Source organism: Bos taurus, chromosome 19, assembly GCF_002263795.3.
Source record: "Bos taurus isolate L1 Dominette 01449 registration number 42190680 breed Hereford chromosome 19, ARS-UCD2.0, whole genome shotgun sequence".
Taxonomy (NCBI): Eukaryota; Metazoa; Chordata; class Mammalia; order Artiodactyla; family Bovidae; genus Bos; species Bos taurus.
The window spans coordinates 58,095,776-58,121,836 of NC_037346.1; the positions used below are offsets into that span (position 1 = coordinate 58,095,776).

The 26,061-nt window shown below is 47.1% G+C and overlaps 2 protein-coding genes across 5 annotated transcripts in view; one reads left to right on the forward strand and one right to left on the reverse strand.

Annotated features, from left to right (window-relative positions):
• FAM104A (family with sequence similarity 104 member A) lies at positions 1-20,830 on the forward strand. 2 transcript variants are annotated; one of them, NM_001035460.2, is made up of 3 exons: positions 1-249; positions 5,174-5,273; positions 18,434-19,080. In NM_001035460.2, the coding sequence occupies exons 1-3, from the start codon at positions 29-31 to the stop codon at positions 18,662-18,664; spliced, it is 552 nt and encodes a 183-aa protein (NP_001030537.2). In that variant the 5' UTR covers positions 1-28; the 3' UTR covers positions 18,665-19,080. The 2 variants fall into 2 exon arrangements, with proteins under 2 accessions (NP_001030537.2, XP_059734217.1); XM_059878234.1 differs by lacking the exons at positions 1-249; positions 5,174-5,273 and adding an exon at positions 17,909-18,232 and having other exon boundaries at positions 18,434-20,830.
• Positions 19,665-26,061, reverse strand: part of COG1 (component of oligomeric golgi complex 1) — a 12,172-nt gene continuing 5,775 nt past the window's right edge. Inside the window, exons 6-14 of one of the 3 annotated variants that reach the window (XM_005221219.5) lie at positions 25,591-25,801; positions 24,427-25,212; positions 23,744-23,890; positions 23,134-23,295; positions 22,206-22,333; positions 21,636-21,744; positions 21,092-21,201; positions 20,929-21,007; positions 19,665-19,860 (exon numbers count right to left, since the gene is read on the reverse strand). In XM_005221219.5, coding sequence (XP_005221276.1) covers positions 19,717-19,860; positions 20,929-21,007; positions 21,092-21,201; positions 21,636-21,744; positions 22,206-22,333; positions 23,134-23,295; positions 23,744-23,890; positions 24,427-25,212; positions 25,591-25,801 — 1,876 coding nt within the window. In that variant the 3' untranslated portion in view covers positions 19,665-19,716. Of the gene's footprint in view, positions 19,861-20,928; positions 21,008-21,091; positions 21,202-21,635; positions 21,828-22,205; positions 22,334-23,133; positions 23,296-23,743; positions 23,891-24,426; positions 25,213-25,590; positions 25,802-26,061 lie in introns of those variants that run through there. The other 2 variants (NM_001192427.1, XM_059878033.1) reach the window with 2 other exon arrangements.

Sequence of the window (26,061 nt, forward strand, 5' to 3'; positions counted from 1 at the left end):
GGGAGGGCGGTACCACGGCGGCGGCGACATGGGGGGGCGCGGAGCAGACGCCGGAAGTAGCGGAGGGACGGGTCCCCCCGAGGGGTACTCAGCGCCGGCCGCCTCCGCCAGAGCCGCGTCCAGAGCCAAGGCCCGAGGGGGTGGGCGTGGCGGCCGCCGGAACACGACGCCCTCCGTTCCCTCTCCTCGCGGAGCGGCGCCGCGTCGCTCGTCTCCATCGGCTGCCATGAGCGAGCGCCTCCGCCCCAGGTGAGTCCGCAGGGCACCCTCTTCCCCTCAGCCCCTCTCCCGGTGTTGTGTCGTGGGGTACACGGAGCCGAGGGGGGTGCGACGCGGAGTCCGAGCGAGCCTGGGCCCTGCGAGTCTCCGTGTGGGTGCCTTGCTGTCCGGGCGGGGAGAGGGGAGGGATGCTTGGCTGACTGGGAACCTGGTCCCCGGGGGCGCCGGAGCGGTGACTCCTCAGGGCCCGGGTCGCCCCCCGACCCCATCTTAACTCCCCCCGCCCCCCCCATCTTTCCCTGTTTGGAGTGAAGTCCGGTCGGTCCCGGCGGAGAGAAGGGGGCCCCAAAGCTTCCCTGTCCTAAATTTAGGAGGGTGGGGGGATGGGAGAATGGCCGATGTTCGAGAGGAGCCTCTCGGGGGCCTGTGAGGGGACGGCGGGGCGGGTAGCCGATCTCCCCAAGGTCGGGAAGAAGGACTGGGCTTAACTCCGCAGGACGGAAGGGTTAGGTCAGATCGAAGCCCTTGTGCCCTGCTGGGCCGTCGTAGACGCAGAATGGGCTAGGGCCAAAGTGATGACCTGTGGCTTCCCTCCTCGGCCATAGCGTGAAGAGCATGCAGAATTCTAAACAGTTTGGGTGCGGAGCCGTTTGACTCCGAAGGCTGGAGGTAGGGCTATATTGCGACGCACTTTTCCTCCGAGCCTGGACCCGGGGCTTAACCTGGAGAGTGCTGAGGATTCTTTTCCTTTTTCTCATTTCTCACCTCTGTGAACAGGTTAGGGAGGAAAATGTTGGGATTGTACCCGGGAATGGAGAAGATGGACTTTATTTGGAATTAGAACAATCCCTCATCGTGGAGTTTGAACTGAAAACTATAGATATCACCAAGTCCCATCTTTCATTCTTCTGATCAGGAAGCAGATTTAGAAAGCTCAGTTGGTTTACCTGGGTCTTTCTATGCCAATACTTTGGCCATCTGTTGCGAAGAACTGACTCATGTGAAAAGACCCTGATGCTGGGGAAGATTGACAGCGGGATGAGCAGGGGACAACAGAGAATGAGATGGTTGGATGGCATCACCGACTTGATGGACATGAGTTTGAGTAAACTCTGCGAGTTGGTGATGGATCAGGAGGCCTGGTGGAGCTGCAGTCCATGGGGTTGCAAAGAGTTGGGCACAACTGAGCAACTGACGGAGAAGGCAGTGGCATCCCACTCCAGTACTCTTGCCTGGAAAATCCCATGGATGGAGGAGCCTGGTAGGCTGCAGTCCATGGGGTCGCTAAGAGTCAGACAGGACTGAGCGACTTCAGTTTGACTTTTCACTTTCATGTATTGGAGAAGGAAATGGCAACCCACTCCAGTGTTCTTGCCTGGAGAATCCCAGGGACAGGGAAGCCTGGTGGGCTGCCGTTTATGGGGTCGCACAGAGTCTGACACGACTGAAGCGACTTAGCAGCAGCAGCAAGACTGAACTGAACTTCTAGGTTCACTGTTCTCTTCATTTTTTTTTTTTCCCCAAAATAATCTTAGTGAGGCCTGAGTGAATGAGACGGGGGTTGCCTGGGTAAATTATGCTGTAGGTTTTTTTTGTCTCTCTGTATTCAGTGATTTTTGAATGTAATTGACAGTCTTTCCATGGGGACCCGGAATTAATATCCTCTAGATATCCTAGAGGATATTAATTCATAGGGTTGAGATTCTGGAAGGCATCTTGGAAGTTCTTTAGCGCAATAGTGAAAATCAAGAGTTCTCCAAACTTCTGCATATTGATTTGGGTCATGTAGTGAGAGAGCCATAAAAACCCTACTTGTATATGAAGGAAGAGTGGGCTGAATTTGAAATTAGGGGCCCAGTGTACCAACTTGCTACTGAGATTAGTCACGAGATCCTTACGTATAGTAAGCCTGATATAACTGCCAGTTTTTTCCTTCCCACACCCAGTTTGTACTTCCAGCAGTCCCTCGGGATGTCTCACATATCTGAAAAAGTCTAAATATTTCTCTGAAAAACATTCCTGTTATCCAGTGCTGTACACAAATACACTGGATGCGCTTATAGTCCTAGCAGTCCCTTTTATCTCGTTCACACAATCTCACATGGTAAGTTCTTTACTGTGAGAGAAGTCATGTGAGCTGGCATGCTTTCTCTGCTCCCATGTGTTGTGTAGTACAGTGGATCAGATCCAGCTGTCTTAGCATCTTCAAGTCGGTTCAGATCTGTGGATCTGTTTCCTCAATTTTAAGAGGAAGCGTTGGTCTATGATGGTGGGTCTTCATACAGGAGGGGTGGGTATGGGTATGTGTGCCTGTGCTTGTTCAGTTGTGTCCGACTCTTCAACCCCATGGACTGTAGCCCAGCAGGCTCCTCTGTCTATGGAATCATCTAGGCAAGAGTGTCAGAGTGGGTTGCCATTTCCTCTCCAGGGGATCTTCTCCACCCAGGGATCGAGCCCACCCTCTTGCATCTTCTGCGTTGGTAGGTGGGTTCTTTACTAGCTGAGCCACTGGGGAAGCCCTGCGTGGGAGGGAGGTCCCTACTCCAGTTAAAATATCCATTATCTCTTTTATAAATTGAAGGATCTTTTTTTTTTTTGGTAGGGTGAAATAGTTCTGTCATTTTTTAAATAAAGTTTGAAAACCACTAGTCTGTGTATTCTAGGATTTCTTCTGTGCTCAGTCTCTAGGAGGGACAGGAGGGTTGAGGAGAAGTGAAGTGATGAAAAGTGATGTAGTCTGCCATCCTGAGAAGTAACAGATGCTAAACAATAATCTGTAACTAAATGGCTAGGGAGAATGTAATTAGTTATAGGGTGGCTGCTCAAATTATAACCTGGCATATGGCATTAATGTTAAAAGTTACAATCTGACTGATTGTGTTGAGCATGAAGCTAAGGTTTTGTAAAATATTCATGATGTTGAAAGAAATGCTTCAAGGATGAATTCTGCAAAGAGCTTAGAAAAAGGAGAATGAAGAACATTTAGGGCTCATTCTTAATCCAGAACCATCCAAAGGAGAGAACTCCCAAAAGGCCAGAGAGATCCTTCTGGTACCTGGAGACATCAGCTAATTATGAGGCAGGAATATTTCATGTGACTTTCTCAGTTTAATTGAAATCTTCAAAACCAGCCCATCCTCTTGACGTTCATCGTCTTGTCACTAGAAAGATAGTAACCTTCTCTCCCATTATAAATGAGGAAATTGGAAAGTTGTAGTCAGACCATGAGTTTGCTGGCAGTGACTCAGCAGCCCCGGCACAATCATCTGTTGGAACACCGATAAAAGAGGAGTTGGGGGACCGTCACCGTCATTCGAGGAGTTTCTCTTTGGGCAGCAGCTGGCCTTCCACCAGTGTTCTGCAACTGTTGTCAGGATGGGTGTAGCGATTTCTTGGTTCCACTAGCACATCCATTTAATGATTATTAAAGCCTGATATTTATCTAGTTTTTAGCCTCTGGTATTTCAAGGTAAGATCTAATTCCCTGAGAGAAAGGTGAGGAGATCTTATTTTGTATACAGCTGAGTCTTAGGATGCTGCAGTCCTTTGGGTCGCAAAGAGTCAGACACACTGAACTGAGCTGAGGCTTAGACCGGTGTAGCCCCTGCCGGTTGGCTAGTGCTTCCTCAGAATCATAGCCCCCATCTTATCATTCCAAGCCTAAACTGGGTCCATACTCATCGATTAAAATGTTAGATGCGTTCACAAGTAAGAGAGAATTAAGCTCAGGGTGATAAATTTAGCCAACGTCCCGACCTGATCAAAGCCCCTCTACTCACATAGAACGTGTAACTGTACTGAAGATACTGTGCGTTCAAATTCAGTATTTTCCAGAAAGCTCTCTTACCCTCTAGATAGAGCAACTTGAACTCTGAAGAGCTTTCATTATAACAGCTTATGCTGCTTTGTATAAACCAACCTTTCGCCAGCTCTGTCCAGTAGAATTTTCTGTCCCTCTTCTGTCCATGGTAAGTGTACTGGAGCGGGTTGCCATTTCCCCTTCCGGTGGTCTTCCCGACCCAGGGATTGAACCCAAGTCTTGTGTGGCTCCTGAGTTGCAGGTGGATTCTTTACTGCTGAACCACCAGGGCAGCACAGTTCATGCAGTTTGACTTAAAAATGTACCTCCTCTAATAATTTCTGTTTTCTAACTGGAGCTTAGAAGTCCAACCAGCACTGGTTCTTACACAGAAAACATACAAACTCTGTCTCCGTCATACACCTCAGAATACTTGACCGAGAAAGAGGGGGTGATTTTTCTTTAAACCTGGACATTTTAAGCAACTGGTGCTGCAGTGTAACAGTAACAAGCTGGAGAAGTAACTTCTCTTACAATACCAGGTGGTGCAGCCAGCCATCAAGTTAATGTGTCCAAGAGCCGCCTTTGCAGTGATTGTCCAGAAAAGTAATTTGATGCATTAGAGGGCAGAGAGCTTTTGTGTTAATGTGATATTTGGGGGAAAATCAGAGATGAAAGAAAGTGAAAGAATAGAGGCTACCTCCAGCCTCTAATGCTCTTCGTGTGTAGCACCATTTTTATAAGGATTTTAAGCGTAAATAGGCAAAGGCAGCCATTCCCGTCTTAGATGCCACATGGACAGGAGTAAAATTAGGGTAACTTGGGATGGTAATTTCAGGAAATGGAGGAGGAGATCACCTTAATTAGGTGGAGTTGGAGCACTTAGTCATCAGTGTCTTCCTGCGCTTGTTTATTCCCAGTAAGCATTTCAAATCGTCAGGCTTCTTTTTAGAAATTAGTTGTACTAATTTAAGCTCTACCTTCCTCCTGTTATTTTACATTTTTGCTCTTCTAACTTTTTTGCCTATTGGGATTATCATATGACGATCTATCTCTCAGGCAAGAGGGCAAATTTAATATGTTTAAATTACAGTTTGAAGTGTGCAGAAGACCAATTCTTTTTTTTTTTTTGTTCTCTTTGTGGTTTAATTCCAGGAAAAGGAGAAGGAATGGCAGTGAAGAAGACCACCATCTCCCCCCACAGACCAAAAGGAGCAGTAGAAATCCTGTCTTTCACGATTCTTGGGACACAGAGGTAGGAAGTGTGGTCGAGAGCACCTGCTGTTTGCACTGCTTGAGCCACTTCTGGGTAATGAAGATTATTCTTTGAGTAGGGAAAAGGGATCTGACTTGATTGCAGTGTTTCTAACCTTTTTTTTTTCTTTCTTCTGAGTCATGGCTGTTTTGAGGATGCTACCCACCTTCTCCACAGCAAAACAGCCTGTGTTTGCATGTAATAATACATACAAATGCCCAGAATTTGTATGTTATGGGTTTTATGGACCTCTGAAAGCCCATCTTTGAACCCTTGTTGGTATTTCAGAAGCCAACTTCTTTTCTTTCTTTTTTAATATATGGACCATTTTAAAAGTCTTTATTGAATTTATTGCCATATTGTTTCTGTTTTATGATTTGTTTTTTTGACCTTGAGGCATATGGGATCTTGGCTCCCAACCAGGGATGGAATCTGCACTCCCTGCATTAGAAGGCGCAAAGTCCCAATCACTGGATAGGGAATGAGCCTCTGAACTGAGGTTTCCTGGGTGCTTCATTGTCCCTCCTGTGCACTTGAACGCCTGGTCTGCAGTGGGGCAGGGAAGCTGACCAGATGCTATTGTTAATAAATGATGCACCTGAAGCTTTGACCCTCAACAGTTGTCGGCCTAAGAGAGAAACTCTTCGCTGCAGAGGTCCCTAAGCCCCAGCCTCGTCATTTAAAGCAGAACTCCGTGCCTCCCAATTCTCGCATAACCAGAATAATTTGTACTTCAGTTCTTGATAGTAGGATTTGATCTATATCCGGTCTTTAGCAGAAATCCAAAGTAACTCCCTCAAGGAGGGAAAAAATCAGTAACTGTCAGGTAGGTAATCCTCATTCAAGAGCAGCTGATGCACCCCAGAGCAGACTCGATTCTTCTACGTAGAGACTGAATTTTCTGTAGCTTTTATCCCCCCTTTTAAATCCTCGTATCATTTTTCCCCCCGTTAGAGTAGCAGAAAAGTATTGAGCTTTTGGTTAACGTAATAACTAGGGAATTTCACAGATGGAAGAAAACCAAAGATTAAAGGCTGCCATGAACATCTAACGATAAGAATTGAGTTTCCATGATTCTTTTGAGTTAAGACTATTCATTAAAAGAGTACATGATGGTTACTTTCATGGTATCAGTGTAAATATTTCTTTACTTGTGCCTGTATATCAGACCTGCTATATGATGTTTGCATGAGTTCAAAGGTACAGTAGATCTTTTTATTTATTTATTTTTTGTATTGATCTTTTTCCCCCTGCGTCTACAGTTCTAATGCTTGAGAGCAGGAGTGTAAATGGTCATTTTTTTTAAAAAAACAAGCATTTCTGCTCTCTCCTTTTGAATAACACTCCCTAGTGTTAGGTTTGGTTGTATTCCGATTGCTGTTTGTAGAATGACCTTCACTCCCTTGCTGATGCCCATGCACTGGTCTCACAGAAGTTGGTGCATTGTTGTTCAGCCTGTGGGTTCGTGTGTGCTGTTCTTGTTTGTCCAGAGAAATTCAGTGATTAAACCACTCTGTAGGTATTAGTTGGAAGCATGGACTGGATTGCCCTGGTAATAATTAACAGTCAGTAAGACGGTAGGTGTTGCAAGAGGGCATCAGAGGGCAGACACACTGAAACCATACTCACAGAAAACTAGTCAATCTAATCACACTAGGACCACAGCCTTGTTTAACTCAATGAAACTAAGCCATGCCCGTGGGGCAACCCAAGATGGGCAGGTCATGGTGGAGAGATCTGACAGAACGTGGTCCACTGGAGAAGGGAATGGCAAACCACTTCAGTATTCTTGCCTTGAGAACCCCATGAACAGTATGAAAAGGCAAAATGATAGGATACTGAAAGAGAAACTCCCCAGGTCGGTAGGTGCCCAATATGCTATTGGATATCAGTGAAGAAATAACTCCAGAAAGAAGGAAGGGATGGAGCCAAAGCAAAAACAGTACCCAGCTGTGGATGTGACTGATGATAAAACCAAGGTCCGATGCTGTAAAGAGCAATATTGCATAGGAACCTGGAATGTCAGGTCCATGAATCAAGGCAAATTGGAAGTGGTCAAACAAGAGATGGCAAGAGTAAATGTTGACATTATAGGAATCAGCGAACTGAAATGGACTGGAATGGGTGAATTTAACTCCGATGACCATTATATCTACTACTGCGGGCAGGAATCCCTCAGAAGAAATGGAGTAACCATCATGGTCAACAAAAGAGTCCGAAATGCAGTACTTGGATGCAATCTCAAAAACTACAGAATGATCTCTGTTCATTTCCAAGGCAAACCGTTCAATATCACAGTAATCCAAGTCTATGTCCCAACCAGTAACACTGAAGAAGCTGAAGTTGAACGGTTCTATGAAGACCTATAAGACCTTTCAGAACTAACACCCAAAAAAGATGTCCTTTTCATTATAGGGGACTGGAATGCAAAAGTAGGAAGTCAAGAAACACCTGGAGTAACAGGGAAATTTGGCCTTGGAATACGGAATGAAGCAGGGCAAAGACTAATAGAGTTTTGCCAAGAAAATGCACCCTCTTCCAACAACAAAAGAGAAGACTCTATACATGAACATCACCAGATGGTCAACACTGAAATCAGATTGATTATATTCTTTGCAGCCAAAGATGAAGAAGCTCTATACAGTCAGCAAAAACAAGACCAGGAGCTGACTGTGGCTCAGACCATGAACTCCTTATTGCCAAATTCAGACTTAAATTGAAGAAAGTAGGGAAAACCACTAGACCACTCAGGTATGACCTAAATCAAATCCCTTATGATTAAACAGTGGAAGTGAGAAATAGATTTAAGGGCCTAGATCTGATAGAGTGCCTGATGAACTATGGAATGAGGTTCGTGACATTGTACAGGAGACAGGGATCAAGATCATCCCCATGGAAAAGAAATGCAAAAAAGCAAAATGGCTGTCTGGGGAGGCCTTACAAATAGCTGTGAAAAGAAGAGAAGCAAAAAAAAAGCAAAGGAGAAAAGGAAAGATATAAACATCTGAATGCAGAGTTCCAAAGAATAGCAAGAAGAGATAAGAAAGCCTTCCTCAGCGATCAATGCAAAGAAATAGAGGAAAACAACAGAATGGGGAAGACTAGAGATCTCTTCAAGAAAATCAGAGATACCAAAGGAACATTTCATGTAAAGATGGGCTCAATAAAGGACAGAAATGGTATGGACCTAACAGAAGCAGAAGATATTAAGAAGAGATGGCAAGAATACACAGAAGAACTGTACAAAAAAGATCTTCACGACCCAGATAATCACGATGGTGTGATCACTCACCTAGAGCCAGACATCCTGGAACGTGAAGTCAAGTGGGCCTTAGAAAGCATCACTACGAACAAAGCTAGTGGAGGTGATGGAATTCCAGTTGAGCTATTTCAAATCCTGAAAGATGATGCTGTGAAAGTGCTGCACTCAATATGCCAGCAAATTTGGAAAACTCAGCAGTGGCCATAGGACTGGAAAAGGTCAGTTTTCATTCCAATCCTAAAGAAGGGCAATGCCAAAGAAAGCTCAAACTACCGCACAATTGCACTCATCTCACACGCTAGTAAAGTAATGCTCAGAATTCTCCAAGCCAGGCTTCAGCAATACGTGAAGCATGAACTTCCTGATGTTCAAGCTGGTTTTAGAAAAGGCAGAGGAACCAGAGATCAAATTGCCAACATCTGCTGGATCATGGAAAAAGCAAGAGAGTTCCAGAAAAACATCTATTTCTGCTTTATTGACTATGCCAAAGCCTTTGACTGTGTGGATCACAATAAACTGTGGAAAATTCTGAAAGAGATGGGAATTCCAGACCACCTGATCTGCCTCTTGAGAAACCTGTATGCAGGTCAGGAAGCAACAGTTAGAACTGGACATGGAACAACAGACTGGTTCCAAATAGGAAAAGGAGTACGTCAAGGCTGTATATTGTCACCCTGCTTATTTAACTTATATGCAAAGTACATCATGAGAAACGCTGGACTGGAAGAAACACAAGCTGGAATCAAGAATGCCGGGAGAAATATCAATAACCTCAGATTTGCAGATGACACCACTCTTATGGCAGAAAGTGAAGAGGAACTAAAAAGCCTCTTGATGAAAGTGGAGAGTGAAAAAGTTGGCTTAAAGCTCAACATTCAGAAAACAAAGATCATGGCATCCGGTCCCGTCGCTTCATGGGAAATAGATGGGGAAACAGTGGAAACAGTGTCAGACTTTGTTTTTCGGGCTCCAAAATCACTGCAGATGGTGATTGCAGCCATGAAATTAAAAGACGCTTATTCCTTGGAAGGAAAGTTATGAGCAACCTAGATAGCATATTCAAAAGCAGAGACATTACTTTGCCAACAAAGGTTTGTCTAGTCAAGGCTTTGGTTTTTCCTGTGGTCATGTATGGATGTGAGGGTTGGACTGTAAAGAAGGCTGAGTGCTGAAGAATTGATGCTTTTGAACTGTGGTGTTGGAGAAGACTCTTGAGAGTCCCTTGGACTGCAAGGAGATCCAGCCAGTCCATTCTGAAGGAGATCAGCCCTGGGATTTCTTTGGAAGGAATGATGCTAAAGCTGAAACTCCAGTAATTTGGCTACCTCATGCGAAGAGTTGACTCATTGGAAAAGACTCTGATGCTGGGAGGGATTGGGGGCAAGAGAAGGGGACGACAGAGGATGAGATGGCTGGATGGCATCACTGACTCGATGGACGTGAGTCTGAGTGAACTCCGGGAGTTGGTGATGGACAGGGTGGCCTGGCGTGTTGCGATTCATGGGGTCGCAAAGAGTCAGACACGACTGAGCAACTGATCTGATTTGATCTGACACGTACTTTTTACCTGTCATGGTAACCTGAACCTGCTGGTATGCCCTCAGTTTCATCACGTTTACCGGCATCTGGTGCTGTTGAGTAATGTGGCCAAGCAAACCCAGGGAGTGCTGGAGCAGCAAATGGCAGGGGGGGATACCTTTAAAATGGAAAGTTAAGTCCTGAATAATTAAATCTACCACTGGAGTATATCATTATATTTATAGCGTAAAAATAGCCAGTTTAGGGACATTTGGGTGCTCGTTGACAGTTGTGTACAAAGGGGAATATAATAATAAGTCATTACTAGTGGATTCTTAATTTTACTAATTTGCATATAAAGTGTATTGTTAGTGAAAATAGTATCTTTTAATTCTAAGCTAGGGCCAACAAGGTATATTTCTTTAAAACACTTAAGAGAAACCATTTCCTGTGTCTTTCTTTAAATACTTAAGTTTAGAATTTTTTTCTTGTAACATGAACAACTTTCATTTGGTTAATTTCCAAAACTCACCGTTTTCTCCTAAATGTAATAATATTGGCAGGTACTGGGAAATAAGGCATGAGATGTTGGAATTATTTTGAACTGTGCCACAAGTTAAGTCATGCTTATCAGTAAAATGGAGATGGTATGAGCCTCTTTTTTCCTCAATTCTAGGAAGCTGAAGAATGTGAACCGACTTGCCAGATTAGTTATGTAAAGAGAAATTCTGAATCTACTTGTACATTTTTTTCCTGTCACTTTGGTGGGTGTTACGATCTCTACTTTTTAGATGGAAAAATTGGGCCACAGAATAATAAAGTCACTTGCCCAGAGATACATAGCTAGTACAAGGCAGGTCAGTGAGCCCCAGAATGTGAGCTATCCACAGTGTGAACCATCTCCCAGAAGACAGATCAGAAGGTCTGAGGGACTTCGCTAAATATATCCAGTGCTGCTAGGTCCTGGGCTTCTCTTGAATCATGGGAACAGAGAAGAATATTTTTCCCCAGTTAATGCTCTGAAATTGTATTAGCTCAAAAGCAAGTTTAGTAAAGAAATTGGGGTTTGGTGTTCTTTTCAACTCTGATTGGTCTTTGCCTTGAAGACTTTGAATATTTACTCCAATGGCTTAGATTTAATGCCTTGGGAGCTTTAGGGTAGTGTTTTGAAAATTGAGATCTAATTTACAGGTATAGGAATAAAAAAGGGTTTAGAAAGCCATTCTAGATGATTCCTGGTAGTTAAGGTCTAAAGCAGGTTCGATTTTCTGTCTAGTGAGTATGTGAAGTGATTGGTCACTTTGTGTCTTCCTGTTGAGTCCTTTCCAAAGATAGCCCTATTCCCTGACCTCACACAGTGACTGGATGGGTAAAAACTAGCTGAATTTAATTGATTTAGGTTGACCTTTTCTTTTTTTTTTTTAGGCTGACCTTTTCTTAGGTCAGGTTTTGGTTTGAATTGTAGCTTTGGTTATAGGAATGATGCTCTTTATTTTCAGCTTGAACATCTTTCTTTACAAAAACTACACTGGATACTTCCACTGAGTCTGGCCTCTGGGGTGTAGGTAAATGCCTTACAACAAGTACTGCTACCTGAGTGAATAAAAGCTGTACGGTTTTTAAATACAAAGACTCCAACTTAAAAAAAAACTTTATTTCGCTGTGCCAGGCAGGACTTAGCTGTGGCATGCAGACTCTTAGTTGCGGTGTGTGGGATCTAGTTCTCTGGCCAGGGATCGAACCAGGGCCCTCTGCATTGGGAGCACAGACTCTTAGCCACTGGACCAGCAGAGAAGTCTCCCCCACCCCACACCTTTTTTTTTTTTTTTTTTTTTTTAAATACTTTTAACTTACCAAGACTGAGCTTTTAAAGATCTTTTGGATCACTATACAATCACAGCAGGTAGAGAACGAGAAGATGTGGAAATAAAACAGAGGTGGCTTAACTGGAACAGCCTCTGTCTTGTTCTTGTGTCTGCTAGAAGGGAAATCTTTGATGTCATATCCCTGGAACCCCAAGAGTGTTTTATTAGGAGTGCAGACGCGTGGCAAAAACAGCAGAACCAGGGGGATCTGTGCATCGTTAAAACTAGGATCCCATAAGTCCATTTGTCTTAACTGATAAGAATTAGCAGAATGTTAGGTGATTTTTTTTTTTTTTTTCAACAGTGTGAATTTATATGACCCTGGGAATATTTAGCATAGCTTTGTAAGAGGGTATTTTAAGACTTTGTTTTTGCTCACTCTTATCGTTAATCTGTCTAGGGTAGTAGGACCAGCCTGAGACAGAAGTCTGTTTTGGCAGACTCGGGGTGAGACGTCAAGGTTGTGTACTTAAAACCCTATAGCAGGGGACTTCCTTGGTGGCTCAGTGGTAAAGAATCCACCTGCCATTGCGGGAGACACAGGTTCGGTCCCTGACCTGGGAGGATCCCACATGCCATGGAGCAACTAAGCTCGTGCACCCCCAACTCTTGAGCCTGTGCTCTGGAGCCCAGGAGCTGCAGCTGCTGAAGGCCACGTGCCCTAGACCCTGTGCTCTGCAAGAAGAGAAGCCACCGGAATGAGATGCCCTCGCACTAGAACTGGAGAGCAGACCCGCTCGCCGCAACTAGAGAAAAGCCTGTGCAGCAATGAAGACCCAGTACAGCCAAAAATAAACATAAATAAATTTAAGAAACTATTAAAAAAAAAACAGCCCTGTAGCAAAGTAACTGAAAGTATTAGGTTGGTGCAAAAGTAATTGCAGTTTTTGCAACATTGAAGTTTGCCATTTGATATTGAAATACAAGGCTTCCTAGGTGGTGCAAGTGGTAAAGAACCCACGTGCCAGTCCAGAAGATGTAAGAGACTCCGGGTTCTTTCTCCAGGTCAGAAAGTGGGCATGGCAGCCCATTCCAGTATTCTTGCCTGGAGAAGCCCATCAACAGAGGAGCCTGGCAGGCTACAGTCAGCAGGGTCACAAAGAGTTGGATACAACTGAAGTGACGTAGCACACATACACATTGGAATACATTCTAGATACATGTGGTTATGTTACACATCATTTTAATGTGCATTTGTCGCTTTTGTCTTTTTTATATGACTTATTACTTGCTGTTTGTATTTATTTTAGACAATAGAAATGATGTTAGATAAAAAGCAAATTCTAGCAATTTCCTTATTTGAGTTCAAAATGGTTCGTAAAGCAGTGGAGACAACTTGCAACATCGGCAGTGCATTTGGCCCAGGAACTGTGATGAACGTATAGTGTGGAGGTGGTTCAAGGAGTTTTGGAAAGGAAATGAGAGCCTAAAGATGAGTGCAGTGGGCGGCTGTGGGAAATCGACAGCGGTCAGCTGAGACCATCATAAAAGCTGATCCTCTTACGGCTACACAGGAAGTTGCCAAAGAACTCACTGTTGACCATTCTATGGTCATTTGGCATTTGAAGCAAATTGGAAACGTGAAAAAGCTCGGTAAGTGGGTGTCTCATGAGCTGACTGGAAATGAAAAAAATCGTAGTTTTGAAGTGTCATCATCTCTCATCCTGTGCATCAACAATAACCATTTCTCAATTGGATTGTGACGTGTGACAAAAAGTGGATTTTATATGACAACTGGTGGCGACCAGCTTAGTGGTTAGACTGAGAAGAAGCTCCAAAACACTTTCCAAAGCCAGCCTTGCATCAGAAAAAGTTATGGTTACTGTTTGGTGGTCTGCTGCTGATCTGACCACTACAGCTTTCTGAATCCCAGCGAAAACATTATGTCTGAGAAGTATGCTCAGCAAATCAATGAGATGCACTAAAAACGGCAATGCCTGCACCTGGTCAACAGAAAAGGCCCAGTTCTTCTCCAGAACAATACCTGATCACATTGTCATGCAACTGGTGCTCACAAGTTGCCCCATATGCCGTATTCACCTGACCTTTTGCCAACCAACTCCCACTTCTTCAAGTGTCTTGACAACCTTTTGCAGGGAGAACTCGTCCACAACCAGCAGGAGGCAGAAAATGCTTTCCAGGAGCTCATCAAATCCCGAAGCAGGGGTATTTATGCAACAGGAATAAACAAACTGATTTCTCATTGGTGAAAATGTGTTGATTGAAATGGTTCCTATTTTGATTAATAAAGATGTGTTTGAGCCTAGTTATACTGTGGTGTTGGAGAAGACTCTTGAGAGTCCCTTGGACTGCAAGGAGATCCAACCAGTCCATCCTAAAGGAGGTCAGTCCTGGGTGTTCATTGGAAGGAATGATGCTAAAGCTGAAACTCCAGTACTTTGGCCACCTCATGGGAAGAGTTGACTCATTGGAAAGGACTCTGATGCTGGGAGGGATTGGGGGCAGGAGGAAAAGGGGACGACAGAGGATGAGATGGCTGGATGGCATCACTGACTCGATGGACGTGAGTCTGAGTGAACTCCGGGAGTTGGTGATGGACAGGGAGGCCTGGCGTGCTGTGATTCATGGGGTCGCAAAGAGTCGGACACGACTGAGCGACTGAACTGAACTGACTGATACTGGTGTAAAATTCATGGTCCAAAACCATAATTACATTTGCACTGACCCAATAACTTTTTAAAAGATCCATTCAAAATGGAGGAACACTGCTTTCAAAAGTTTTAGAAGTGTTAGTCACTCAGTTGTGTCCTATTCTTTTTGACCCCCTGGACTGGGGCCCACCGGGCTCCTCCGTTGAATTTCCCAGGCAAGAATGCTGGAGTGTGTTGCCTTTTCCTACTCCGGGGGATCTTTTCAACCCATGGATCGAACCTGGGTCTCCCACATTGCAGGCAGATTCCTTTATCGTCTGAGCCACCAGGGAAGGCTCACTGTTCAAGTTCTTGAAATATTTGTGATACATTGCATCAGCTCCGAGCACGGATAGCTACCCAAGCAGTTTCATCTTGAACCTGACTGTTGTCTCGTTGAATAATGAGGATACGTACATGTTTTTAGGCAGGAACTTCAAACAGATGATGTAGCCCAACTCTCTCTTATAAGAATATGCACTTACTCACGGACACAGACAAAGTGACCCCTGTATTTTCTTCTCATGCATATTTAGGAAGTAGTTTTAATTGGCCTACTGAACTTACTTGGAGTCTTATGGGCCCACTGGTATTAGCAGACCTGGAGCTCTCTCAAGTCATTGGGCACTTTGGGAGCACAGTTTTAAGTTAGAAGCCCTGATGGACTTGGCTGGGATCACCTCTTGCACGTAATTCGCACTCTGCAGTGGCCTTAGGATGAACTTCATTCTCACTCTAGGGATGGAGTGTGTAATACAACCAGCAAGATTTTTTTTTTTTTTTTTTTTCTTTTCAGGCTCATGTAAATTAAAAGCACCACTGAACTGGGAGATGGATGTGAGGGGAAGTCAGGGCTTGAAGGAAAATAAAATACAATGTTGCTCTGCTTTTCTAATTAAGAGAAAGCATAGAGCTCTAGGTAATAAATGTACACGTGTATTCCGGCGCTCTCTATGAAGCAGAGACTCACTAATTAACAGTACCGCCTGGGGGACTTTCTAAAGGTTATTAGTAGAAAGTCTTCAGAGTTATTTTGTTCCTACCACGGGTTTAAGTGGGCTTTCTCTTAAACTGACTTCACACTGTGGGAAGGTAAAATTCAGGGCAGCCTAGCTGAGCACCAGGCTCTCTTGACCTCTACTGTATCATTGGAGCCACGTGAACTAAGAAAAGGAGCTTCGGCTTCTCTGTCCCCTGCTCCACGATTTAGACGTATTCTTTCTGCCAGAAACAGTACGTGTCCCTCTGCCTTCTCTCAGGCTTTTGAGTGCTTTTTTCTGTTACTTCTCCCTTCTTGGCCCTCCAAACAGTCTGATCCAGAAAAGCTCCACCAAGCGGGGGAAATGCAATTTTTTCTTGTCTCAGATTTTATAAGACAAAACGATTGATTTCTGCATATATCTTAAGGCTTTGCTAGAGACTTAAAATTTAGTTTTACACCTTCAGGGTTAAAAGGAAATAATGGTCTTTCCTTTATCCCATAAAGTTACGATCTGTTAGAGTACTTTTCAGACTTTTTGAAGTGGTCCCATAGAAATGCTTCATTTTGTGACCCGTACGTACCGAATATACTTGTGCATTGTTGAGAAGAAGCCTCACGGAACCAGTACCCTTATCGTGTGGCACTGTTTATATTATGCCGGTTGCTGCTGGCCCATCTGTGGATGGTGACATATTCCCTGAAGCCCCCGTCGCCCAAGTGCCAAGACAGGTCCAAGTAGGAACGAGTGCACCTCTGAAAGAGATTTGTTTTGTTTTCACCTTTAATGATAGTATGTATGGAAGGTTTTATGTGTATTTAAATAACAAAGAAAGTGCATTTACCTGGATTCCTGGGTTCTCAGTAGGTTCTCTCTTAGTCTAAAAGCATCATCAGTTTGCTGTCTGTCTGCTAATTATTCAACTGAAATAGTTCAGAGGTTCTTAAGCTGTTACATTAAATGAGATGAAACAGCCTTCCTAAAATCTTACTGACAGTATCATTGTATTTTTTAAGTCTCAGTCTTAGAGTTAGAAAAAACTGAAGACCTTACTCTCTTTTGAAGTAGCACTCTTTAGTTCTTTTAATGACTGCATTTTGTTCTCAAAAGAAGTATTTTTTTTGTAGAAGCTATAGAAAATAAAGATTGTTTTAAAGTAGGTCTAAATGCTAAATATTTTGGCATGTCTGTCCTTCCAGAATATTTTTGGTGTCCTTATGTGTATACATAAGCACTTTGAAAACCAGCAGACTTACTGTACATTATTCTGTAACCATAAAACGCTGTTAAAGACCTTTCTTCTTTAGTATGTGTAGGTCTCCGTCGTCACCGCTGGCCAGCTGCGTAGTTCCGTCCTGTGGATTACAGTTGATGTGTTGCATTTTATGTGTGTTGTGTTGTGGTTTAATCAGTCGCCTCTAGTTTTAGACAGTTAGGTTGTCTCCATTTTTAGCTATTACAAACAAGGCTGCTCTAAAGATTTTAAGACATGTCTTTAAAACTGAGCTACAGGATACTTAGAACAGACTAGAAATTGAAGGTATTTGTCCCCTTTCCCCTTTTTAACAGCATTTGTACGGCCATCTTTTCTGTTCATTGGAAAGAATTTCCGTATTTTCTCAGAGTAGTGTCACCTTTGCTGTTAGGGTGTGAAATAATCTAAGATATAAACTTGACTTGCTAGATATGGATTCTAGTTCTTGCCTTAATTTTCAGACAGTGCTTGTAACGTGAAATGGCAAAGAAAAGCAAAGAGGAGGCAAAATGCTCTTGGTGGTGGGTGTCTTCCCTAGTCGAGTGGCCTGCTTGCCACCTGGCACGCTAAGCTGCGTATGCCGGCGGCAAACTAGGTCAGGGGAGACTTTTCATGGAACACTGTTTTTCTGTTTGAATTGGCTTTGACTTCTTAGGTCTTCAGGTAAATGTACAGCAATTGCTGCTGCTGCTAACCCTACCGTGTGGTCTTATTCAGCCTCTTAAAATGCTTCCATGAGTTTGTTTTTGTAGAAAGATGGGATAGGTTGTCTCCTACTGCCTGTGGGCAGTGGGCTCCATGACCTGTTAGTATAGGTAACTGCAGATGATTTGGTGGGCCGTGGTATTTCTTGGTTTAAGAATGCACGTTCGTGAACATGGCTTTCTTTGCCATGTCAGTTTATATACATGTTGGTAGGTGTAATTTCTTATCAGAAAATGAATAGAACTAGCTTTTTAAAAATCATGTTTAAAGTATCTGGAAGCATATATGTGTTTATTTTTATAATGAAAACACTGCAAAAAGTTGTAGGAAACGGTAGAAAAAAATCACAAACTAGAATTCCTCCATCTAACATAATCATTGTGATCTGTTTCTTTCCAGTCTTTTTCCTAATCTGTAGATTTCACATGATGGAAGGCAGGCATTTTAAAACCAATGTTTTCGTCTAAGGGAATATAAATTTAGATGTGTCCTCCCCCAAGAAAATTCTACACAAGAGCATTAACCTCCAGAGTTCTTGCTCCTCATGCGTTGACTTCTTTCGGCACGCTGTCGTGTGGAGCTGTGAATGGATGGAGAAGGGCGCTGCTGACCGAGTTACTGGAGCTGTTGCTTGATTGTGTGGCTCGGTGGTGTCCTGTCTTGATTCTCTGTGACCCCGTGGACCGGAGCCCACCAGGCCCTTCTGGCCACGGGATTTCCCAGGCAAGAATACTGGAATGGGTTGCCATTTCCTCCTCCAGATCTTCCCGACCCAGGGATCAAACCCAGGTCTCTTGCATCAGCATATGGGTTCTTGACCGTCTGAGTCAGCAGGAAAGCCCCAGGGTATCTGAAGTTAAACCCCAGTAGAGCTCCTGAGACCCCAGCAGCCTCACTGTGACTCATGTCTCTTTCCTGTTTCAGTCTTCGAGCAGTGACAGCGGCGGCAGCAGCAGCAGCAGCATCAGCAGCCCCGACAGGGCCAGTGGGCCAGAGAGCAGCTTGCACCACCTCGCCGCCGGGCCTGGCCCCCACACCCCGCAGCCCGCGCCCGAGCCATCCGCGCTGTGCCAAGGCCCCTACTTCCACATCAACCAGACCCTGAAGGAGGCCCACTTCCACAGCCTGCAGCATCGGGGACGGCCCCCCTCGTGACGCGCCGGCAGACTCTTGCCTTCTGTGAAGGGACAGTGCTGTGCAGATTTGATATTTCAAGTTAACGATGTTTTAAAAAAAATTGCACAAAAAATGCCTGTTGGCTTTTCAGTCTATATTTGAGATAATAGGTTAACAGGCTGTTGTTTACTTGTGGTTTGCTGCACTATTGCAATTTCCAAGGGGCTTTGAAGCAGTTTTTTATAGGATTCTTTTAAGGGTGGGAATCAAGGGAACCATAGGAGGACACCTCATCTGTGTGTTGAACCCATAGTTTGTCCAGTTTAGACTGCTTTCCAGGTGTGTCAGTTAGAAATTCTACTTTATGTAAAAAGGCCTTTTAAAACTGCAGGATCTTCAATTTTTTAAATAAACTAGTAAAGAGGATCTACTTTCCATGAAAAAAAAAAAAAAAAGATTTTTTTCCAGAACACAGAAAGCTGGACCAGTCTTGCACTGAAGTGAACTGCCATGCTACCTCTTAGCACGTGGACGTCCTGTTGAAAGTGCTGTCCTCTGGGACAGGACGGTCAGACCCCGGATAGACTGAGTGAGTCAGCTCCCTCCCTGTAGCCGTCTTCTCTCTGCTATATATTTGTATTTCCAGAGAGAAGGGCTTTCTGATTCATGGACCCCAGATAGCTTGTTAACTGTTATTCCTCCAGAGCTTGCGTCTCAGACATAGGAAACATTGCTCAGCTCGGACAGTTACGGAACGCGTAAGTGACTTCCGGTCTCAGGCACCACCTTGTCCCCTAGCAGCTAGTGTGAGCTCCCTGGTTAATTCCGCCTTGCCGTGTGAGAAGGCACCAGTGAAGGCTGATGCAGTATAAGCTATAGGAACTGAGGCCTGGAGTCACGACTGCTGTGAACTCTGGGGCATGGACTTCACTGGCTCTACACGTAAAGTCATGCCCGCCCCAACAGGAACGAGGGGGCCATGTGCCACCACGGCCACCGCAGAGACTGGTGTGGCTCAGAAAAAAAGGGGCAGAGTCACTTCTAGGAGAAATAACGCAAGAGTATTTATTTAGAGAGACGGAGCGTCCTCGTCACTTGGTCATGCTGGAGAGCCACCCGAGTTTGAACAGCGAGGGTGCGGCCGAGTCTTCCTCGTCAGCGACCAGCTGCCTGAACAGGGAGCCGGCCTGCCTGGGGTCGTCTGCCCGGGAGAGCGCCGGCGGGGCCGCCTGCCGCTGTGTGGAGAGGAAAGTGCCTTAGCGTCCACCCGGACCCCCGGCCGCCCGCCCCCCACTCTGCTCGGGGGTCCACGCGGCGTGCACACGGCGGGTCTGAGCAGCACGGCCAGCTCCCGGAGGGCCCTGCTTAGTCCAGATGGAAGAGGACACGCGGCAGACTGAGGGGCTGTGGCGGGACAGCCGACACCGGGAGCGAGGACTGCAGGAAGGGGAGCGTGTGCCTCTTCCCCGTGGCAGGTTCCCCTTGGGGGCAGAGCTGAACGGTCAGCTACTGGAAGGAAAGTGGACAGCTGTGGGGAAAGCTAAGAGCACAGGTCTGGGCTCAGGAGCAGGAGGCTTGTGCACAAACTTTCCCCTCCTCACACCTTACTCCCATCTCCCAAGTTTTAAAACCTGCTGTTGATTGAGGATTTTGGACCTGACTGGGTTTGATGGCAGGGAATGTGGAAAGGAGACATCGTGAGTACTTGTATCCAACCAGAGAGCAAACGAGGACCACATGCTGGAAGGAAGGGAGCAGCTGTGTGAGCTCTCAGACACACGTGTACACAACACACTTCAGAGACCCCCGGAGGACTCCCACAGCTATCCTAGCAGATGGCAGCTTACAAGACAATGTCTATCAACAAGAACAGGTGAAACTCGAGGAAACAGACTCCCTACCCGCCTGAGAGAAACGAGAGACGAAACCATCGCTGAAACAGCAGTTTTTTTTTCCCCAAATAAGTACAGTCGTAGTGCTGGGTTAGCAGTTAACTCTTCTACCCTCTTAATCTTAAACACAAGCTGTAATCTCGGTCTGTCCTGCACATTTTCTACAGCTTTGGCAGCCTGAGAGTCATTTCTACCATGAGGCTACTTGATAGTGTCAGTGGGCATCTTTTAAAACCTCTCTTAGCTCAAGCTAGTAACATCGTGTACTTCCTTATTGCGCCGCCATTAAAAGCAGCATTAGTGCACCTTGTCACTCGGTTCTCCATCGGTTATTTGAGGCGGGGCTGAGCGGGTGGCTTGGTGGGAGGTGGGGTGGGCTCCCTGGGGAGGAACTCTCGGTCGGACACTCACCTGGGCTTTGGTGTCCATGCTTCCGCCAGCTGACTTGGCCTTTCGTGTGCTTGTCATGCTCAGCGGAAGAAGCCCAAACCTGCCAGACAGGACGAAGGTGGCTCAGTGGAGGGACTGGGGGGGGGGGGCTGGGGGCCAAGCAGGGGCCGCTCAGCGTCCTTACCTGATCTGGCTCGACGCCAGCGGCAGGATGTTGTGGGCTTCTTGGGAGTTGAACGTACTGCTCCTGGGGGTGAACTGGTTCTCCGGACCTGTCACCAGTCCAAAGAGAACCTGGGGGACGAGAGACGGGACGCAGTGACAGGCTGCGTGCTGCACTGCCCAATTAAGAGAGAATCTGTCCTGTCAGTAATTGGTCACTACTTTGTCTCTAGCCATCCTGGGGTGGGGTATGTTCTCTAGAGTATGTTAATACTGCAAATCATTACCAGCAGGTCAGACTCTCAGAGTCGAGTAGCTCTGATTCTATTCCTCTTTCTGAAGCCCTGATAAAACTTTTGATAGTCCTTACCCACAACTAAAGGGGTCATCCCATTGCCTGGGCTGTGAGGTTTGAGGTTCAATCAAAACCTCTCTCCACCTGTGACTGACTAAATTCAGCTGCGTCTTGGCCGTCCCCACCCCTCAGTTGCGTGGTGGGCAGGTCTGGGCTGTGACCCGAGCCCCTGTCCCTTCATGCAGAGCGAGCGTGTTCTCCCGTGACTTACGGAGGTCCGCTGCACGAGGCGGTTGAGGTTGCTGTGAAGGTGGGGGGTGAAAACGTCCAGGTCAAATGGGTCGATGAGCGTTTCCAGGTAGTCAGCCACTTTCTCAACTCTTAACAAAAGGGTTAAGGTGGTCATTCTCCAGCTTTTGTAGGACAGAAACCAAGCTCGGGCTGTTGTAATGCTAGAGAAGTCCTGGAACAGGGGGGTCTGTTCTGTGTAACTGCTGCCTTAGCACTACTTGTCACTGATCACTGTGCTTAAATAATCCTTAGGAGTTTGAACCTGGTGGGATGTCTTCTAAGTGAAGTACATAACTTCCCCATATTGTTTTCAGGGAGGGCACCAGAGGCTCAAATTACACCTAACAGTTGGTAGGTGGACTCAGAGAGGAACAAGACCTACTGGAATCGATCCAGCGGGTGGCCATTCTTTATCTTGCTGGTAACATGAGCCTGAGTTGTGTTGAGAATAAACATAGGGAATGGGCAGGAAGAGGCGGATTCCTGCAGCTTCCCTGAAAGGGGCTGTGCAAGTCAGGAAGAGACGCGCTGGAAGGGTGGGCACGGCTACCTGGAGTCCTGTCTGCAGCGGCCGCTTTTCATCTCTTCACCCTTGGCTGTCAGGACTACACTGAGGTAACGCAGATCATAGAGCAGCTGCAGTGCCCGATTCTGGGTCATTGGAAAGGCGCCTTCTTTCTGCAAATGAATTTCCCGTCCCCACCCATTAAGGGAGATGGCCTGTCAGGTGAGAATAAACAGCTTCGTGTTTTGTCTGCGTTTCAGCTGGTTATTTCAGAAGCTTTTTATACTCAGGAGGCCAGTTTTATCTCATGACAACAACAAAAGCAACTTAAGTAGAAACTTGGTCTTCAACAAAACTAAAACCTAATGGCGGGGAGGAGAGTTGGTCCTTAGAAAAAGGTCTCAGGTGCTGTAGACAGTCATTTTCAAGGAAAAAACTCCTGGCCTGAAGGGGGTGGCCTTTTGAGGACGCTCAGGAGAGACTTGTCTGAACTCCTTCCCAAGTCAGGAGCTGGTCCATCTTAGAAACAGGACTGATGAAATGGGAGTAAGCCGGAGGCGGGGGGCTTATAGCAGGCGACGGGCGGGGGGCTGGGCCATGTGTGCCCCCTGACGCGGGTGGGCTCTGCTGCTCCACTCCCCCCACCTCCGCTCCCCAGCGCCCCATCCACGTGCCCACACTGCGTCCTGAGCAGACGGGTTAATGATCTGCCCAGAGCCGTGCTGACCACCTGACACGGCTGGGCGTGGACAGCGCCTCTCTACTTTGAAGTTGTCGTCCCTGCCGCCTCATGGAACCTGCTTGGCCCTGGGAGTGGGTGTGATTCAACTCCTGGAGGCGGAAGCACTGTCCGTTAAATTGCCCAGGGCAAGCAGGCCTTAACACCTGGACTCCTGGATGGGAGCTGCCCAAACCTCAGAGCAACCTAGGGTCTTGACTTCTGCTCTTCGTGGGAAGAAGCCCGCAGGCCTACCTTGAGCTGCTTGGCTTCCGAGAGCCTCTCGTAGGCGGCAGCTACTCGGCCCAGGCAGCTTTTCAGCATCTCCTGCAGTGTCACCTTTGGCAAGGCGTGGCCTCCAACCCGATTGATTTCCTGGCACAAGCTAAACAGGAAGGACTGCACATACCAGGACGGCTAGAGGGACAAAGGAATGCTGAGTTGCCAACTTGCACTGATTAAACGAGACGCGCGGACAGTGGGCTCCAGCAGCCTAACGAGGCTTCCGCTGCGGGACTCTGACCCGGCCAGCCCGCCCCCTCAGAGCAGACCAGTGGACGGACCCGAGTGGCGTCTGCCCTCCTTCCCCTGGCGGCCTGGGCTCGACCCGCCACGCTGCTCTCCGCTGGTGAGTCCACTGCAGGGCAAGCTGTTCTCTAACCAGCACAGAGTCTGTGCTACAACGGGAAAGCAGCGTGAATGGCTTCTCAGACCGCCCACGTGCTTGGCCGTCCGCCCACTTTGCCCCACAGGAGAACGGCGCACATACTATCCGCTCTTCCTCAGGAGCCGCATTTGGTTGATCTTTCCTCAAGTCTCTCCTTTCCATAAAGCAGGCTTTCCGCTCATGGTGGCCCCTGCTCACCTGTACAGGGAGTCGGATTTTGGACGTGATGCTGCTGCCAGACTCCGCTTCCTCCTGGATTTCCAGTTCATCCCAGCTGGTGGCTGTGGCCAGGATGGAGCCAGCATCGTCTACGAGTAATGACTGGGCGAATCCATGAGCCAGAACCTGGTGATGAAACCCAGATATCCACACAGACCACTCAGAGCCTCTGCAGAGTTTTCGTCAAACTACTTGAGTGATGGTGTGGCCAGCTCCCGCCGCACAGGTTGCCTGTGGACGGCGAGTGGCCGAGATCACTTCCTTCTGACCAGCTGCTGATATCAGCGGTGGGGTCTGGCTGCCAACTACGCTACACAGGGGCCCCTCTGAAGACCCCAGTGGGGGCGACAGGGCTTATATTTATGTTGAAGATCAGAAAACAGAGACCCTCGTCCAGGAAGAAAAGTCTTTCATTCTCATCAGATCAAAGGAAAGAAAAAACACAATCCAGCGTTTCAGTCTCTAAAATCTAGGCTAAAATAAATGGGCAGTTTTTACGCTTGAGCTCTCTGGCAGAGATAAAGCAAGTGTGAAACAAGAACGGTTATTCCCTTACTATTAAAAGGCCTCGCTGAGTTTGGCCAGCCTGGACTATGACAGAGGGGCAAGGTGGGGAAGGAAGCCTGGCAGGCACGGAAGGAGCGCGCTGATGGGTCACTCACCCTCACGACCGCCGAGCCCCAGACCCGGTAGCCCGTCACGCTCCGCTGCAGGAGGAGCTCCTTCACGTCCTGCCACCTGGCCTGTGTGGGGAGGACCTCCTGTGCCTTCCCCTTCCCCTGTTTCTTCAGAGCCCGGGAGTCCTGGGCGGGCTTCTCGGGGCTCCCCGATCTTCCCAGGATGCACTGCTTCAGGTGGGGACACAGCTCCCCCAGGGACTGGCAGAGTCGGGCCATGAAGAGGGCGGAGTGCAGCTTGGCCCCGTCAAGGACGTCCTGCTGCCCTTGAATAGCCTGTTCGATGCTCTGCAGCTCCGCCTGGATGCAGTCCGTGATGTCCCGGATGCAGGCCGTGGAGTGCGTCCGCAGTGTCTCCTGCACCGTCTCTGCATCTGCAAATCTGTCGAAGGCGCAGCTCTCGGCTGCCGCAGGGGAGGTGTCCTGGCGGGGCAACGGGTCACCAGAGGGGAGGTAGGCCAGGAGGTCCTCCAGTTTCACCTTCAGTTTTGAATCCAGGGCAGAGCAGAAGCTCTGCACGCAAGGGCTAATGGCCTGTGCCTTCATGGAGAGCCCACTGCCCTGAAATGGAGCCCGGCTGGACACGCTGACCCAGGCGGCGTCAGAGGGCAGGTCGCTGGGGCTCTCGGACCAGAGGAAGACGGCCATGTTGTGCTCGAAGTGGAGGTGCTTGCTTGAAGCCGAGCTGCTGCTTTCAAGCTCCTGCAAGGCTGAGGTGAGGAGCTCTGTGGAACTGCTGGAGATGGAGTCGAAGCCTTCTTTGGTCAGAGTCTGAAAGAGAGGGGAGAAGAGTTCAAATCCCACGTGCTTCCAGGAAATCTCAACCTAGAGCACCGAGTGGCAGACTACCCCAGCATCCAGTGTTCTCCCCGACGCTCAGAGAGATGGCCCAGTGGCGGCGGCAGAGGGGAGCGTCGTCACTGATGGGGGCGGACGCATCCCCAGCCTCCCGACGGGGGCCTGGTCTCTTACGCAGCAGCAGACTCTGTTCATTTTTACAGCTCATTATTCAGAAGAGTCACCCCGGGAATAAGTCAGCAGGGAAAGAACATACTTATAGGAAGTGGTGGAAATCTATCCAGACAGTCAAAAGGTGGCACCGGGCAGGACTGGCTAGCAGGCAGCTGGCCTGTGGACTTCGCACCTCACCTGCAGCCGGTCAAGGAACAGCTGCTGCATCAGGTCCTCCCAGAACAAGAGCGGCTTGTCCAGGAGCCGCCGGCAGACCACATCCCAGCTGTGATGGATCGACTCGTTGGCGAGTAACCCCCACACGGCGTCTCGGATCCCCGCCAGCCCCTTCGTGCTCGTCACGTACATCAGCAGGCTGCTGATCCCGTTTCTGATGTCTTCATTACACCTGCAACAGAAGCATTTCTCTGGGGCTTCGTAGTCACCTCACCTTTATTAAGAAAAGCTGGACTCTACTTGAAAACCTCTTAACTGAGTCCTAGTATATAAATATAAATGTCTATATGTCTCAGCATGTTTATTAAAAAAAAAAAAATATATATATATATTAAAAAAAACAGCATTTCTGGCTGGATGGGAGGTGGCACCTACAGCCCCTTCACCAGGCCGACCTTACTCCCTGGACAGGCCTGTCTCCAAGGAAGTCTA

What these genes read in the sequence shown, in the direction of transcription:
- FAM104A (NM_001035460.2), top strand. Translation starts at nt 29, where the DNA reads ATGGGGGGGCGCGGAGCAGACGCCGGAAGTAGCGGAGGGACGGGTCCC. An exon ending in AGCGAGCGCCTCCGCCCCAG is followed by an intron (nt 250 to 5,173) that starts GTGAGTCCGCAG and finishes GTTTAATTCCAG; the next exon opens with GAAAAGGAGAAGGAATGGCA. An exon ending in ACGATTCTTGGGACACAGAG is followed by an intron (nt 5,274 to 18,433) that starts GTAGGAAGTGTG and finishes TTCCTGTTTCAG; the next exon opens with TCTTCGAGCAGTGACAGCGG.